Source organism: Canis aureus, chromosome 29 (assembly GCF_053574225.1).
Source record: "Canis aureus isolate CA01 chromosome 29, VMU_Caureus_v.1.0, whole genome shotgun sequence".
Classification (NCBI taxonomy): domain Eukaryota; kingdom Metazoa; phylum Chordata; class Mammalia; order Carnivora; family Canidae; genus Canis; species Canis aureus.
This window is the reverse complement of record NC_135639.1, coordinates 30,397,846-30,414,653: the sequence shown is the minus strand read 5'-3', so window position 1 is coordinate 30,414,653 and position 16,808 is coordinate 30,397,846. Positions and strand designations below refer to the sequence as shown.

Here is a 16,808-nt window from a genome sequence, read left to right as displayed (position 1 = left end):
CCTTTGTCGTCTAGTATTCTTGGGTGAGAGAAAGACAAGGTAGAATGAAATTTTAAGGACAAAGAACCCTGTGTTTCCATGGAGTTTTGGAGATATGGCTCCTGAATTATACAGGTCCTCATTTCCAAAGTCCTAGTGCTCTGAAAACCAAAAATATTTTCATTAACTCATTTGACACCAAAATGTGACTGAACCTACATTGATATGAATTGAAACTATTTGTAACCATCATGTTTTCCTCTTAGTGTGTATATTTGTTGCAGAAGTATTACTGTTATGTTATGAGATATTTCCCTACTAGGGATTATGCAGCACTTGTACTTAGTACTTCCCAAAAACTGAAAAAATACTGAATAGCAAAATCATCTAGCCCTAAAGGTTTGAGATGAGGAATATGGACTCAGCTTCTCTTCGTGGCCACAAGAGGGCAGCCCTGTTTTGTCTGTGCATCATAGCCTGCTTGAAGTTTTGAATCCTGGGTTTTTGAAGTGGTAGGTAATAGGGCAGATAGGATTCCAGGGGAGTGGAGCTGGATGCTAATGAGCACATGATATACTATTGAGGCAAAGCCAGTAGAGTAACCAAAAATCCTCACTGAACATTTTTAGGCTAGGAAACCTCAGATAATGCCAGAGGCTCAAGAATGATTGGGCTAGCTGTTGATGGTTGGCCCGTGGGAAGAAAGAAACCAGCTGAAGAGCTGGCATCCCAGCACAATGACTGCAGGCTCAGTGCTCACTATGCAAGGCCAACTGGAATAACCTCTCCCTTCTAGAACTGGCCAGAGTCCAGGAGCCCTCTTCTGTGGATCAGGACCACCCTATAGAGTTACATCCATCTCCTAATTGGACAACCTCTGGAAAAGGAGGCTTTGGCACAGGGGGCCTAGGAGGTTGGGGGACTCACAGAGAAAAAGGAGGCCTGTCCTATTATCTCCTTCCTGGGAACACCCCCCTTTTCCCTGCAATAAGCACAATCCTTCATTCCCTTGTTTAAGAGTGTCCATTTGGGGATCCTCCCTTTCTGTGACAGACTCACACAATTATTGATGCAAATGTTTTTATTTTGCCACTTAAACCACAGTTTCCTTGTGCTAGCCTGACAGGGGCAGGGATGTGGGCAGGCTGCTGGACTGTGGGTTATAGCAGGAACAGGAGGGTTAGTAGCAGGAGTGGTGAGATGCTCAGTGTGAGTGTCCAACACTTAGGGGAATATCATGCAGCCCAGGTGTACTGTTAGATGGGAAGAGCTGAGGCGCGGTTTCTTCTCATTCTGGTGAGGAATGGGTCCCATATAACCTAGAGCTCAGGAGACATTTCCAGTCCTGTTCCAAATGGAGCAGGCCAGTGGCAGTAGTCTTTCATTTACCCCTGTGGGGCTATCTGTCTCCAGTCTCTCCTCCTTCTTTACCTCCTGGGCCTTTTGGCAAAAGTCCCTGTAATTCCTGGGGAAGATAATGCTATTCCCAGCTCCTTCCCTGGATCAGTGTCTGATTTGATGGAGGTAGCTTGTAGGGCCTGGCTTCTTCCAGTTCCGGCGGATCCTGGCACTTGTCCTCCTGGAGTTCAGATACTGATCACCAGAAGCTGTCTCCGTGCTACCACTCTGTGGGTTGGCCAGTGGAGCGCAGGGCTCGGGGATTCTGCGGAGAACAAGTGTATAATAGGCCCACATCAATAGGAAGAACAGAATGGGAACTAAAGAGATTTGGGTCACAACGGACTATTAAAACAGACTGTTCAGGGTAAAACAAGACCAGAAGCCTGGTTTGGTCTACCCCCCGAAAGCTAAAGCCCAGGCAAAGCTTTCACATTTCTGTAAAGAGAGCTGGGCTAGAACAGGGTATGTGATACTCAGCATTTCTCCAGCTTCCTCATGCTGTACCCATGGCAGCCATCATCAGTCAGCCATGATATGAGACTGGAGGAACAAATATCCTCCTTAGCAAGGTATATTAAACAGGAATTGCAAGTCAACTGGAGGTAATATGAGCAAGGGCCTGATTTACTCCCCCGGACCTGATGACTTGGAAGACCTGTTCAGGTCTAATGTTCTAACTGGGGGCCCTAAGAAAGCAGTGGGAAGAATAGAACCCAGATCGTAACCCACAGTGATTGGCTAGGCTGTGTGGTTTGGCTTGGCCTTGTGGGGTTTGCGGTTCCCAGGCTGTCCGTGACCTAGGCAAAGGGGGATGACTAGTGAAAGTTTAAAGATCCTCAATTTTGAAACCTCATTGCCTCTACGAAACCTTCCTACACTATGTTCTCCATAATCCCACAGGTAAGATTGTGATTGTTACCTATTCTGCAACAGGGAAGCAATTTTTTTCTCCCAAACAAAAATCCCTCCCCTGGCTGAGACTCACTGCAAAATTAAGTGATACCAATAGGGCCCAGGCCTTCCTTCCCATGGAAGTTCACAGGGTCAACATGACTCTAGTAGTAACTGCAGTCACAGGCACTGTGTAGACCTCAAAACCCCCACAGCAGGTGCTTTACAGTGAGGCCAAGTCAGTGGTTCCAGGTCACCCTGCCAGGTGGCAGGAGCATGGTGGAAGGGGCATCATTGGTGCTCACCTTCCCTCAGCCTTCCAGTTCCAGGAACCCACCTGAGCCGGCTGCAGTGGTGCAGTGAGTGGGCCAGTGGTTTCAGCCGGGGGGGCCTCTTCCTACGCAGCCTCCTCAAGGCTTCTGCCACACGGTGGTCTCCTGCACACTCCCAGATGATCTGTGCTCGCTCCTCAGCCAGCTGGTCCCCACTACGCTGAAACAGGCCCTGGATCTGCAACAGCTCAGCGTCCTGGAAGATGTTGGCCGAGGCCTGCTTGCGGCCCCGGGCTTCGGCTGGAGCTTGCCAAAGGGGCGGCTCACTCACCACAGAGGCTGGGGTGCCCATCCTGGATGCTCTGGGGAAGGAAAGCATGGAGACACTTCAGTCAGTAGGCCATTCCCAAACCTGCAGCCTGACGGATGCAAGGGCTTCTGGTGTTTCTATTCTCCAGGAGTCAACGTGCACTAAGTCTTAGTCACTCTAATTTTCAGGGCACCTGGGGGATATAATGTGAATAACGACAAACTTTGTTATGAAGTGCTTATGTGTACAATACATGTACTATCTCACTGAAGAGTCACAGCAACCCGTGAAGTAAGAATGGTTTATTCCCACCATACAGATGAAGAAGTGTAACTTGGTTGAAATGACCCTTTGCAGTCACAAAGCCTTGCATAAGCAGAGAGCTGGGAGCAGAACCCAGGTCTGTGGCTGTAAAGCCCAGGCCGACCCGGGATACCTACGTCCTGAGGACAGTGCTGACAGCAGCCACGGAACTGTGTTGAGCCTTTAAATGTATTGGGCATGGCTCTGAGAGTTGTAATCACACAACCACCTCATTGAAACGTGATAACAGCAACCCTATGGGTAGATACTGTATCCTCATTTCACTAATGAAACTTTAGAATGGAAGCCAGGTCTCTCTAAGGCTCTGTAGCACAGAGGTGAGAAGGGTTTTGGGGTTGGAATATGTAGGTTGGAATCCCACTTCTGGCCACCTCCATCCCTGAATGGCTCACTTGCTTCCTGTGTGAATGTGTGAGCTGCACCAATTCCTACTTCACAGGGCCACAGTGGGGACTTAGGACAGTGTTAGGAACGGTGCCCCCCCCCCAAAAAAAAAAAGAACGGTGCCCAATGTTCTATTCTGCTTTTCCAGCTGGAAAACAGAATGGTCATCCTACCTATTTTCAAGACCCTACAGACACACCAAGTCCATATGGTTCAGTAAGCACAGTATGAAACAGACTAATCAGATCTAACTGCAGACCAAAAGGCCATGGAGAGGAACATAGGGGCAAAGAGGTGGCTACAGGGTTAGAATATACAACCACGGGCAGAGGTTGGGATCTAGAAGAGTTCAATAAAAGGAAGGCTCATGTCAATGCCCTCCCTCCATAGGAAATGAGAATTAAATGATCTTCCTCAGTTCTAGAGAGTTCAGTTTGAGTAACAAAGACATTTGAGGCTCACTCCCCCCATCCTTGTCTCCAGTACAGCCTGAAAAAGCTATGAGATTGGAAAGCAGACCAAAGACCTTGGCATTACACAGAACTGGGCTTGAATCACATTCCTGCCACCTTCTTAACTGTGACCCTAGGCAAGTTACTCAACATCTCTGAGCCTCTGCTTAGCTGTAAAGTAGGGCTCATAACCACTTGTCAGGATTGCTGTAAGGACTGCGTGAATCCAAAAAAAAAAAAAAAAAAGGACTGAGTCCAGTGTGGTATCAGGTACCAGATAAGAGCCAAATAAATGCAAATGCCACCACACCCTCTGTTCTCACCCCCACACCCTGTCCCTTTTGGCTTCCTTGACTTTTGTAATTGGATCAGGGGTATGACAGGATCTCTTTTCCTCTGTTCTGGCCTAAACCAGCTGAGGATTTGCCTGTGCTCCTTTCACCCTTCAGCCCCAGGCCTAGTGGGGAAGGCCTGGCTGCTACACCAGACCTCCTCTCATCCACGGTGAGCTACAGAGATATCGGTCAACCAGAAACCAGCTTAAAAAGGGAGTAAAAATTAAAATACATTTCAATACAAAATGTCTATGCTCCTTGTAACAAACTCAAACAGAATGGACATCACATAAAGCATTCCCAGCTTCACGGCCCTTAACACTCACCTGCCTTTGTTTTCCTGAGACTTTGAGACCTCTCTCCAACTCTGATCAGACTCCTCAAATGTAACTGGCCCTCCCTCAATAACCAACCTCCTTATTCCAGTAATTTCCAAACTCACCCTGTCCCAGTGCCTAGGCCTCCTATCATAAGAACCCCACTTTCTTCAAAAGGTTTAATAACTAAAACCTCCACAAGAGGGCATCCCGGGTGGCTCAGCGGTTTAGCACCGCCTTCAGCCCAGGGCGTGATCCTGGAGACTCCAATGGAGTCCCACGTAGGGCTCCCTATAGGGAGCCTGCTTCTCCCTCTGTCTATGTCTCTGCTTCTCTCTGTGTCTCTCATAAATAAATAAAATCTTAAAAAAAAAAAAAAACTGCACAAGACTCAGATAAATTAACTCCACAAAAATTGTGTTTTTTATCTGGAAATGGGAATTTTTCAATCTACATCTCCTTAAGCACTATTTTGAAATCCAGTTAAAAACCTGGTATGTGTGGTAATCAAATCCCCTGAATTGGATGATAAAAAGTGACCAAAAAACAATAGTCACCAGGTAACACTTTCAGGCTGATGTTAAAAAACTAACTCTGGGTCATTTACTGGTGATAGGACAATATGCATGATATTTCATCCTCCAAATAGTTCTAGGAATCAAACACTGTTACCTTCCTCCCAGCTCAGAGAGGAGTAAAGAAAGCCAAGACACAGATTCAATGCCAGAGGCTCAGCCAAGGCCAGGACCTGGTGTAAGGGGCTGCAGCTGTGTTTGAATACCTCGGCTGCCTTCACAGCCAAGCAGCACCGAGCAAACTGAAGCCCATCATTTCTGTGGGGGAGAGGGCTCTGTTCTCACCTAATTCATAAAAGGGGAAACCTGCCACTTGGAAAGGGAACAATGACGAGCCCACACACAAGGTAGGGGCGGGGTTGTAGAGTTTATCTTTTCTTGAGTGTCAGAGCTGTTGACTGTGATCTGCTGTTGTAGCCTTGAACCCGCAGCACTCAGAGTTAGATTCCCAGCTCCCACAAAACAAATCTGGAACCACAGCTCAGCCCAGCCCAGTGCACACAGTACCAGCTCCTGAGTCAGAGGACTCTGAGCCCTTGTGCCACTCGCTGGCTGAGGAGCCTCCAGTACTTCACATCACCTCTGTGGGCCTCTGTTTCCCTCATACACCAGGAAGAAGGAACAGCTTCGTGCTTTTGGTCTCAGGGCGTGTGTAGTCAATGGTTCTATGACGAGGCTAGGTCTGTACAGAAGCAGTGACTGGATTTGCTCGTCTGATGAGGCCTTAATGCAACGTGTATGGACAGGTCTGGCTAATTAGGTGCCAGGAAATTCCCCAACCAGTAGTTCCTCCTTTTCTGCTCTCCTCAACCTTCCCTAGAGATAAGACACTGTTTTTGCTGCTGTGGGACTTGGGGTTAGGGACTGGGAGAAGACAGAGAACTCACTGCTCTAAAGCACTCCAGTGACCTACGCTGGCTGTGGCCAAGCCTGGGGCAGCCTCCTAGGCTGGTCTGGGTGGCGGGAGAAGAGGCCATGTTGGGCTTCTCTCAGATTCAGGCAATCTTACCCTCCCTTCAGAGAGAATGGCAACAGGATTAAGTAGCAGCAGCTGCCTCAGGGATGACTTGGAGCCCAACTTCCCAGATATTCACAGCCACCAGTGTGTGCTACGAAGCCCTACAAGGCCCCACCTCCAGCCTCCAGCATCCCAGTTACAGCAAGTTACAAACACACCAACAAACCATCTGGGTGAGTCTAAGCCTCCAGCTTCAAACATACCCTCCATGCATTTTGGGGTGGGGTGCCTTGGCACCTCTAGATTTTGAGGATATTCACTCTTGGCTCTGCCTGCCCCTGGGAGTCAGCCAGCAGTAAGAGAATAAAAATCAATATGAGATTTCACATAGGATTAAACTTTGGGAAAATGAATTAGAACACTTTTATTAAAAAAAAAAAAAAACACTTTTATTATCAGAATAAACTTTTTTAAAGATTTTATTATGTTTATTTCTAAAGATTTTATTTATTCATGAGAGAGAGAGAGAGAGGCAGAGACACAGGCAGAGGGAGAAGCAGGGAGCCCGACGTGGGACTTGATCCTGGGTCTCCAGGATCACGCCCCAGGCTGAAAGCAGTGCTAAACCGCTGAGCCACCTGGGCTGCCCTAAGATTTTATTTTTAAGTAATCTCTACACCCAATGTAGAGCTTGAATTTACAACCTGAGATCAAGAGTGGCTCACTCTACCAACTAAGCCAGCCAGGCTCCCCAGAAGAAATATCTCATCTTATTCAATGTGTTATTTCCCCCCTAATTTCTTGGACAGGACCTGAATTCATGGGAAGTCAGTGTATACTTGAACAATGGTACTTTTTTGAAATGGAAAATGACACCATAGAGATATTAAAAGATTACAAGTGGATCTTTCATCCCAGAGCTGACGTGAAAGAATATAAACATGGGTCTGTGAACAAATGAGTAAAAACTCATTGCAAAATACTTCAGCATGACACAAAGTAGCTTAAAAATGAACCCCCAAAGTAAATACCAAATGTGGAAAAGGACAAAGTTCAACTTGTTTTGAAATAGGCAATAAATGAATTATAGAGCTCTAACAAAGAAATATATTTAAAAAGTGACTCACCATGCAATGAATTTGTAATACATAAATATAGCGCACAATTGAGCACCCTTTGTAGTCTATGAAGCTCAGTTTAGACAGCTAGCTATTCTGACCATGGTCTCAGAGAGGCACAGGTAACCAACTACCAGAGGCAGAACACACTTGCACGAGCTGCCAGCAACTGCTTCCACACTCAGCTCACCTCCTTCAGATAACCCTGGTGATGGTAATAATCTGTAATCGGAGGCAAAGGGCCTTTGGAAAAAGAACTGGAGGCTCTGGCCCAAGGCCCAGATCAACACTTGTGGCCCTGGCCTGCCTCCCCTCTCGCTGGACAGCAGCCAAAATCTGTGGTTCCTCCACTGGGAGGCGGAGTCAACAAGGCCGTGTGAGCTCCGAGCTCCCAGGCCCTTAAGGCCTACCCTACCCCGAGAAGAAACTGAGAGAACTGCATACATGTCAGTCTGCAGATCTAATGTGGAAGTGGACAAAAGGGCCCTACTCCTAGACCAATTCTCAGACACGACTGGAAAATAAACTAAGTGTAGAAATAACCCTCTTCAAGAGTTCAAGAACCCTGAATTCTGGCCGTGCCACTGAAAACTGGGTGACATTGACAAGCCTGTTTCCCCTGCCTCATTTTGCCCATCATCAAATGAGTGAGAATAAATAACCCTTAAAGGAATAAGGGTTATTCCCTTATTCCAGTACATTGCTGTACTGGTGAAAGCATCCATTCCAGTACATTGCATCATGAATGAGTGATGTAAGGGAAAGGCAATTTAACAGCCAGGCAGTATAGAATCATTGTCATTTTCATGAAACTCCCTCAAAAGGGGCCTTCACTTGGGAAAAGATGGCAAAGGGGAATGGATCCATCTGTAGACCTTTAAATCACAGCTGCCAGTGAGGCAGCTTGCTCCATGTCAGACACAGAACATCACTTTCAAATAGGTGATCTTTTTAACTCACCCCTATGAGGAAGCACTATAACTAAAAAGGTTATACCCATTTTACAGATGAGAAAACTGAGCTCAGAAAGGTTAAGTAACTTGCCCAAAGTCAAACAGGAGGTGGGTGGTGAGGCTGGGATATACCCAGGTAGTATGATCTCAGCGCCCAGCCTCTCAACCACTGCTATTTTTGTTCCTGCCAGATGGTTGTCGAGGTCTTCAGGGGAAGGAACGACCCGGAGGCTCAGAAACCTCTCGGAGCCTGCTATCTGCTTCTGCGGGCTTCGGAAGGCGCAGGGATCGAAAGGCAAGTCTCCCAAGCCTGCCTCGGCGCCCTCAGCACTCCCCGGCCCGCAGGGAGTTAGAGCGATTACTCACCGCGCCGAAAGGCAGCGCCGACAGACCTCAAATCGGGATGGGGCAAGCTAAGAGGCGCCCACCCCAACCCTTCGCGGCTTTGGCAAGGGCGGGCGCTTCCTGATGCGAAGGCGCTCACGAGGTCCAGGCGGCGCTCACCCACGGGTCGAGAGCTTGGGAGGGGATCTCCTGGCCCAGGCTGCAGGGCCACATCCCCAGCACAGGTCAGCCCCCGGGGCTCAGACGTGGCCGCTTCGCACAATGCCGGGCCCTAAGCGGACTCCGGGTTCGGGTCCCAGCGGCACCGGGTCTGACGGCCCGCCCGCCCGCTCCCACCGCAGCGCGAGCCGGGCCTCGGAGCTACGTACCTGGCTGCCCGAGGCGGGCCACCTGGGTCACAGCCGCGACTCGGGGAGAGAGCGCTCCCCGGCCGGGGAGGAGCCAACCCTCGGCCGAGCCTCGGCGAGAGCTCGGGGGCGAGCCTCCCAGAACCGAACGCGGAGACTCTGTGGGCCAATCAGCAGCAGCGGAGGCGCGAGGGGCGCGCCGGGCCCCGCCCCTTCCCCCCCGCCGGCCTCGGAGCCCAGCGCGAAGGTTCCCCGGGCCCAATCAGCCGCGGCGCAGCGGCGAGGGGCGTGTCCGCCGGGGCCCCTCCCGCCCCCTCGGCCGCCCCAGCGCGGCGCCCGAGGCGCCCCCTTCATTGACGTCAGCACCCGGGGAGAGCGGGGTTTCGCTGGCGCGGGAGCGGGCGGGGCCGCATTCCAGCCTCGGGGTGCGGCGGCCGCGGGCCCTGCGGGTACACGTGACGCGTGCCCCTCCCCCGGGCCTGGGCGCCGCGCTCCCGGCCGCGGTGGCCTCTGCAGACGGACCCGCAGTGCCTTAGATTCGTCTTCCTTCTGGCTCCAGCTCTGAGGGAAAGGAAGAGAGAGTGAGAGCGTGGGCTCCGAAGCTAGAATGCCGTGGATTCGAATCCTGAATCAGCTGCGCAACCCTGGGTCGGTCAGCTAAATGAGCCATACTGCGTGCGAAGATTTTATACATTCAGGGGACAAGGGTCCATCAGGGACCCACCGCGTCCAAGTTCCTTAACCTGCAGTGAATAGGAGACGTCTGTAAGCCCGTGCCCTGGGGGAATTATAGTAAGGAAGGCAGACATTAAAAAGGTTAAAACGGGGGATCCCTGGGTGGCTCGGCGGTTTGGCGCCTGCCTTTGGCCCGGGGCGCGATCCTGGAGTCCCGGGTTTGAGTCCCGCGTCGGGCCCCCTGCGTGGAGCCTGCTTCTCCCTCCTCTGCCTCTTTCTCTCTCTGTGTGTGTGTCTATCATAAATATAAATAAATAAATCTTTAAAAAAAAAGCTTAAAACATTTAGTAGTGGTTACAACTGTGATAAACATTATAACTATAAAAGGATCAAACGGAGGAAATTCAATTCCCTGTAGGAGGTCCTGGGAGAAGGAGAAGTAACTTTAAGCTATGAAGAAGTTGAAGTTGGTCAAATGAAGAGGAGCGGGTCTGGGAAGAATGCTTAAGAAAGAGAGAATAGGGCATCCCTGGGTGGCTCAGTGGTTTGGCGCCTGCCTTTGGCCCAGGGCATGATCCTGGAGTCCCGGGATGGAGTCCCACACCGGGCTCCCTACAGGAAGCCTGCTTCTCCCTCTGCCTATGTCTCTGCCTCTCTCTCTCTCTCTCTGTGTATCTCTCATGAATAAATAAATAAAATCTTAAAAAAAAAAAAACATAAAAAAAAAAAAGAAAGAATAGCATGTGCAGAGTCTAGGAGGAAGCTTGGCTCAGGAGGACTTAAAATGAGACCTAGAGGGGAATCCCTGGATGGCTCAGCGATTTAGCTTGTGCCTTCAGCCCAGGGCCTGATCCTGGAGTCCGGGAATCAAGTCCCACGTCAGGCTCCCTGCATGGAGCCTGCTTCTCCCTCTGCCTTGTGTCTCTGCCTGTGTGTGTGTGTGTGTGTGTGTGTGTGTGTGTGTGTGTGTCTCCAATGAATAAATAAATAAAACCTTAAAAAAAAAATGAGACCTGGAGTAAGACTCCCAAGGGAGAGAGTGGTGAGAAAGCAGAAGACAGAGGCGGACAGTGAAAACATTTCCATTTGACTCTCTGAGGAGAATAGCATTATATATACTTGTCTAATAGATATTTTATATCTAAATGTACCAGTCAGCACTTTACAGATATTAGCTCATTTCATCCTCATGAAAAATTTGTGTTTTTAGAAGGCCACTTTGGCCACAGCTTGGAACGTAGATCAGAAGGAGTGGGAGTGGATGCAGGGTCCAATAGGATCTTTTTTTTTTTTAAGATTTATTTATTTATTTGAGAGACAGCATGAGGAAGGAGTTGTTGGGAGTGGGGAGAAGGAGAGAGAATCTCGAGCAGACTCCCCACTGAGTGCAGACTCCAACGCTTGACTCAATCTCAGGACCCTAGGATCACTATGCTGATATCACCGCCTGAGCCTAAATCAATAATCAGATGTTTAACCAACTGCAGCCACCTATGAGCCCCCAATAGGTTCTTGATAAATGCTTGTTTACTTCCTTGGAAGAGGAGGAGTTATTTGTACACTGGTTCAAAAATGGTCAGGAAGGCACCTGGGAATAGGGAGCTAGGTCTCCCTGATTTCTTTTTCACTTCAAAGTTGACCTTCATAGTCATTTAAGTGTGATCTCTCCTCTGTAAAAGTTGCGAGGGAGAAGGAATAAAAGCCAGCACATAAGGATTTGTGGGTCCCTTTCTGCAAGGTGGAAGGGATGTTTGGGAGCTGTTCTTCCCCATCCCAAGGTCTCCAGTTTCTCTTTCTGTCCTCTACAAAAACATCAGCAAATGCTTTGCTATAGTTAAAAGGGTTTTAGCAGCAGTTTCTCTTTGCTTTTTCTGAAGACCTAGGGAAATAGCAAATGAATAAAGAAGTCAGCAATGTTCATCTCCAATAGAAGGCACTGATTGCTGCAAAACCTTTCAGCCAGCTGCTTGGCTAAAGAAAGGAGTATGTGGAGTCCTAAATAGGGAGACTGAGCTTCTGAACCAGGGACACCCTGTTCCCCAGTCTCAGAAATAGAAAGGGCCAAACTCTTGGCATATTAGTACTTGGAGAGCCTAGGACTTCTGATACCAGGAGCTCAAATGAACATACCAGGGTGGGAATTGGGAACTTGTGGCTTCTGGGTCAGACGTGACTAAGGCTGGGTGGAGAACATCTGGTGTCTCCAAACATTTTTGTAGGCATGTGACCATGCGCTTATCACACAATGGAAACATTTCTATTGTTAGAGCTTTATGATTCCGTATGTCTGATGAGAAGATAGTGCACTTCCATCATGCAGGACTGGAGGATCTGGGATCCACCTCCCCAGCAGGGAAGGCCCTGTTTCGAAGAGAAAGTCAAATCTGAGGCTTGGAGCCCTGGTGTAATTCAGGCCAAGATTTGGTTTTACCAAGAATCAGATTAAGGTAAAGTGAGTAAGGAATACTCCTTGGGTGCAGTATTTAAGGGGACACAAAAAAAAACTCAGTAATCAAGATAAATATTTTAGTGTAATATTTTTAAAAATCAAAATTAATGTAAAGCATCCATGATGAACAAAATATCAACACTTAAAGACAAGCTCTGGTTTGTTTTATGACCTGGTGTCATTTTGCAACAAGAATGGTCATTTCCAATCAGCCCGTGGTTCCCACACAGGTTGCTGTTATGCTCCCTTCCAATTAGCTTTCTGAGGGTTGAAAATAGTGTGTGAACCGATTGGGCAACACAAGTCTTTATGGATGGCCATGTTTTTTTTATTGTAGGGCTTTCATCAAATTTTTCCATTTGATTCACAATATGGGAGAATATTTTGATACGTGTGTATAGGAGTGCACATGTTTCCTTTTGCCTCAAGTGCCAAGAGGGCTCAGTAGACTACTAATTTCTAGGGGAGTAGAGTCTAGAAAAGGAGTTTCAGCTGTTCAACCTTAGGCAAATAACCTCTCTGCTTTCCTACTTCCTCATCTATAAAGTGGAAAGAATCATAGGCACCTCTCTGTTTTGCTGTGAGGATGAAGTGAGGTGCTATAGGCATAGCGCTCAATATAAGCCTTGCTACAGACACTAACCCAACATTTGACCCCTTCTCTCTCTGTCCTGCAGGAATTGTTCAAGCAGCTCTTACAAATGGTTCCCCAGTGGAGTTGAGGTTTGTTCCAATGGGTTTGTGGTTGCTATCTGTCCTATTCTGCGGGGAGCAGAGAGAACATTGTGTGACTCTCTTGAGTTAATTCTGTTTTTCTTGATCAGCGATCTTGGTAATTCTAAACTTTTTAAAAAGCACCCTTCTGGGGATCCCTGGGTGGCTCAGCGGTTTAGTACCTGACTTTGGCCTAGGACGTGATCCTGGAGTCCCAGGATCAAGTCCCACATCAGGCTCCCTGCATGGAGCCTGCTTCTCCCTCTGCCTGTGTCTCTGCCTCTCTCTCTGTGTCTCTCATGAATAAATAAATAAAATTTAAAAAATAAATAAGTTGTAAATGTATACATATGTTTAAATGTATTATGTGTGCATATATACATGTGTATGCTTACACACAAACACATACAAGCACATACAGCTGTTCTCCAGCTGTGTCTGCTGAGAGGGCCTAGAAGCAATGATACCACAACAGGGATATGCACATTTACAGTTCATATACTGAGTTCTCTCTCTTTTTTTTTTTTAAGATTTTATTTATTTATTCATGAGAGACACACACACAAATACAGAGGCAGAGACACAAGGCAGAGGGAGAAGCAGGCTCCATGCAAGGAGCCTGATGTGGGACTCGATCCCAGGTCTCCAGGATCACACCCTGGGTGAAGGTGGCGCTAAACCGCTGAGCTACCCGGGCTGCCCCACATATGAGTTCTCAATATTCTCCACAAAAGGAACCATGGCCCCTTGGGGAAATGATCAATTCAGCCACTGGGGTTGAGAAAGTTCAGGATGATTCTAGAATATCTTGTCCTAGAAAGCAAAGAAGTACTCGAAGAATAATGCGAACACATCAAAGGGACAAGGAGTCCTTTTATAAGGGCTCCCATTAGCAAATGCAGAGCATCAAAATAAAGCATGACACTAATAGATTATAATCCAATGAGTGAAAAAACACCTGAGTCCATAGCACTATAAATAAGTGAATAGGTAAACAGAGGAAAAGAAAAAGGCTTTCCTTATAGTAAAATGCCAACTAATAAGTGTACAAGGAATAAAGCAGCTAGAAAATCATTAATGGCTACTAAAACAGCCCGGTGGCCAGTTATAAAAAGGATTGTAGGGCAGCCCAGGTGGCTCAGCGGTTTAGCGCCACCTTCAGTCCAGGGCTAGAGACCCAGGATCGAGTCCCATGTCAGGTTCCCTGCATGGAGCCTGCTTCTCCCTCTGCCTGTGTCTCTGCCTGCCTCTCTCTCTCTCTCTGTGTCTCTCATGAGTAAATAAATAAAATCTTAAAAAAAAATTAAAACAGGATTGTAGCAGCTTTGCATATTTTTTGTTATATATACATGGTGTTTTTGTACATAGTAACCTTTTCTCTCTCTCTCTCTCTTTTTTTAAAGATTTATTTATTTATGATAGACATAGAGAGAGAGAGGCAGAGACACAGGAGGAGGGAGAAGGAGGCTCCACGCAGGAGCCTGACATGGGACTTGATCCTAGGTCTCCAGGATCAGGCCCTGGGCTGCAGGCGGCGCGGCGCTAAACTGCTGCGCCGCCGGGGCTGCCCCCTCTTCTCTCTCTTATGCTTTCATTTCATATGTACGTTTATATGGAAGTTATTGGATATTATCGTTACTAGCTTAGTCTTTAGTTACCAGTATATTCCAAAGGACCCTAACAAAATCCAAGAAGTCTTTTTTTCTTTCTGAGCAGTACTTAATACAGATCACTGAGACTGTATATCTCCTTATTTTGAAGAGAGGGGGTAAGAATGTCATTTACAAGAAAGATGCTTTCCTTTTCCACGCTACCCAGGGAAGGGTCCATACAGCGTTGTTTTTCGTTCCCATCAGAACTTAAAGGGAAACTTTAACAATGTCCGGAGCCCTTGATGTTCTGCAAATGAAGGAGATGTCCTCAAATTCCTTGCAGCAGGAACCCACTTAGGTGGCACCAACCTTGACTTCCAAATGGAACAGTACATCTACAAAAGGAAAAGTGATGGTATCTACATCATAAATCTGAAGAGAACTTGGGAGAAGCTTCTGTTGGCAGCTTGTGCCATTGTTGCCATTGAAAACCCAGCTGATGTCAGTGTTATATCATCCAGGAATACTGGCCAGCGAGCTGTGCTGAAATTTGCTGCTGCTACTGGAGCCACTCCTATAGCTAGCCGCTTCACTCCTGGAACCTTCACTAACCAGATCCAGGCAACCTTCCAAGAGCCAAGGCTTCTGGAGGTTACTGATCCCAGGGCTGACCACCAGCCTCTCACAGAGGCATCCTCGTTAACCTGCCTACCATTGCTCTGTGTAACACGGACTCTCCTCTGTGCTATGTGGACATCGCCACCCCTTGCAACAGCAAAGGAGCTCACTCAGTGGGTCTGATGTGGTGGCTGCTAGCTCGGGAAGTCCTGCCCATGCGTAGCACCAGTTCCCATGAGCACCCGTGGGAAGTCTTGCCTGATCTCTACTTCTACAGAGATCCTGAAGAGATTGAAAAGGAAGAACAGGCCGCTGCTGAAAAGGCTGTGACTAAGGAGGAATTTCAGGGTGAATGGACAGCTATAGCTCCTGAGTTCACTGCTACTCAGCCTGAAGTTGCAGACTGGTCTGAAGGCATGCAGGTGCCCTCTGTGCCTATTCAGCAGTTCCCTACTGAAGACTGGAGCGCTCAGCCAGCCACTGAAGATTGGCCTGCAGCTCCCACTGCTCAGGCCACTGAATGGGTAGGAGCAACCACTGAGTGGTCTTAAGCTGCTCTTCCACAGAAGCAACAAAATGGAAATAAGGCTGACCGAAAATAAACAGTTTCTAAAAAAAAAAAAAAAAAAAAAGAAGAAGAAGAAGAAAAGAAAAGAAAGATGCTGTATTTCATTAGGTGGAAATATGGAGTTGTTTCATTGTCCTATGGAAGCCCAGATGTATATAGAAGGTTGTATATGGAAGTTGAGTCTCCAAAGAGGTAGACTGTGCCAGTTATCTCTGCGATAAAGGAGCCGAGTCCTGTAAATATTTCTCCTTTTCCAGCTGGCACAATGCTCAGCTTTGTCAGTAGAGGGAGCTGGCAAGACACCGTAGGAGGAAGGGTTTCTCTCCTCGTTAAGGTGTGCCCTTTCACTGAGCTCCCGCAGCTTGCGAGGCTTTTCCAGTGCCTGCTCCCGGAGCTCAGGTGACTTTTCAAGCGCCAGGTCTGGCAGTGTGGGTTCCTGAAGTGTGGGAGGCTTACCCTACAGCACATGGCAGCCAGCAACACACAGGGACTAGTGGCTTCCCTCAGCCCCTTGGGTGGCTTTGCAGTAAACTTTTTTTTTTTTTTTAATATTTATTTATTTATTTGGGGAGGGAGCAGAGGGAGAGGGGACAAGTAGACTCTACTGAGCACAGAGCTGGACGTGGGGATCAATTTCATGACCCTGAGATCATGATCTAAGCTGAAATCAAGAGTTGGAGGCTCAACTGACTGATCCACCCAGGTACCCCAGGCCAGGTTGTTTTATTTTATTTTTTATTTTTTGATCAGGTGGTTTTAAAATGTACTGGAGATTTTGGTTTTACTTAGGAATAGTGAGGCCAACAGATCAGGAGATAGCTACCATTGAAAAGATAACTTAGGGCAGCCTGGGTGGCTCAGCAATTTAGCACCGCCTTCAGCTCCGGGGCATGGTTCTGGAGACAGGGGATCAAGTCCCGTGTCGGGCTACGTGCATGGAGCCTGCTTCTCCCTCTGCGTGTGTCTCTGCCTCTCTCTCTCTCTCTCTCTCTCTCTCTCTGTGTGTGTGTGGCCCTCGTGAATAAATAGATAAAATCTAAAAAAAAAGAAAAGAAAGAAAAGAAAAGATAACTTGTTACTCATAGTTCCCCAGAGGAAGGGATATGCCACACAGGGCCACCTGGGGAAGCACAGGGTCAGTCAGGAATCAGAAGGGACAAGAGAAAAGCATGGACATGAGCTTTTATTGTAGTTTTTGTGGAAAGAAATGGGTGAAGCATAGTAAGGAGGG

The 16,808-nt window shown here is 47.8% G+C and overlaps 1 protein-coding gene and 1 pseudogene across 3 annotated transcripts in view; one reads left to right on the top strand and one right to left on the bottom strand.

Moving 5' to 3' along the window:
* Nucleotides 1-1,042: 1,042 nt before the first annotated feature.
* The window catches only part of AVPI1 (arginine vasopressin induced 1), a 25,156-nt gene continuing 9,390 nt past the window's right edge, over nt 1,043-16,808 (bottom strand). Inside the window, exons 1-3 of one of the 3 annotated variants that reach the window (XM_077878089.1) lie at nt 8,983-9,144; nt 2,609-2,905; nt 1,043-1,642 (exon numbers count right to left, since the gene is read on the bottom strand). In XM_077878089.1, coding sequence (XP_077734215.1) covers nt 1,483-1,642; nt 2,609-2,895 — 447 coding nt within the window. In that variant the 5' untranslated portion in view covers nt 2,896-2,905; nt 8,983-9,144 and the 3' untranslated portion in view covers nt 1,043-1,482. The other 2 variants (XM_077878090.1, XM_077878088.1) reach the window with 2 other exon arrangements.
* On the top strand, nt 14,641-16,141 carry LOC144301308 (small ribosomal subunit protein uS2 pseudogene; annotated as a pseudogene).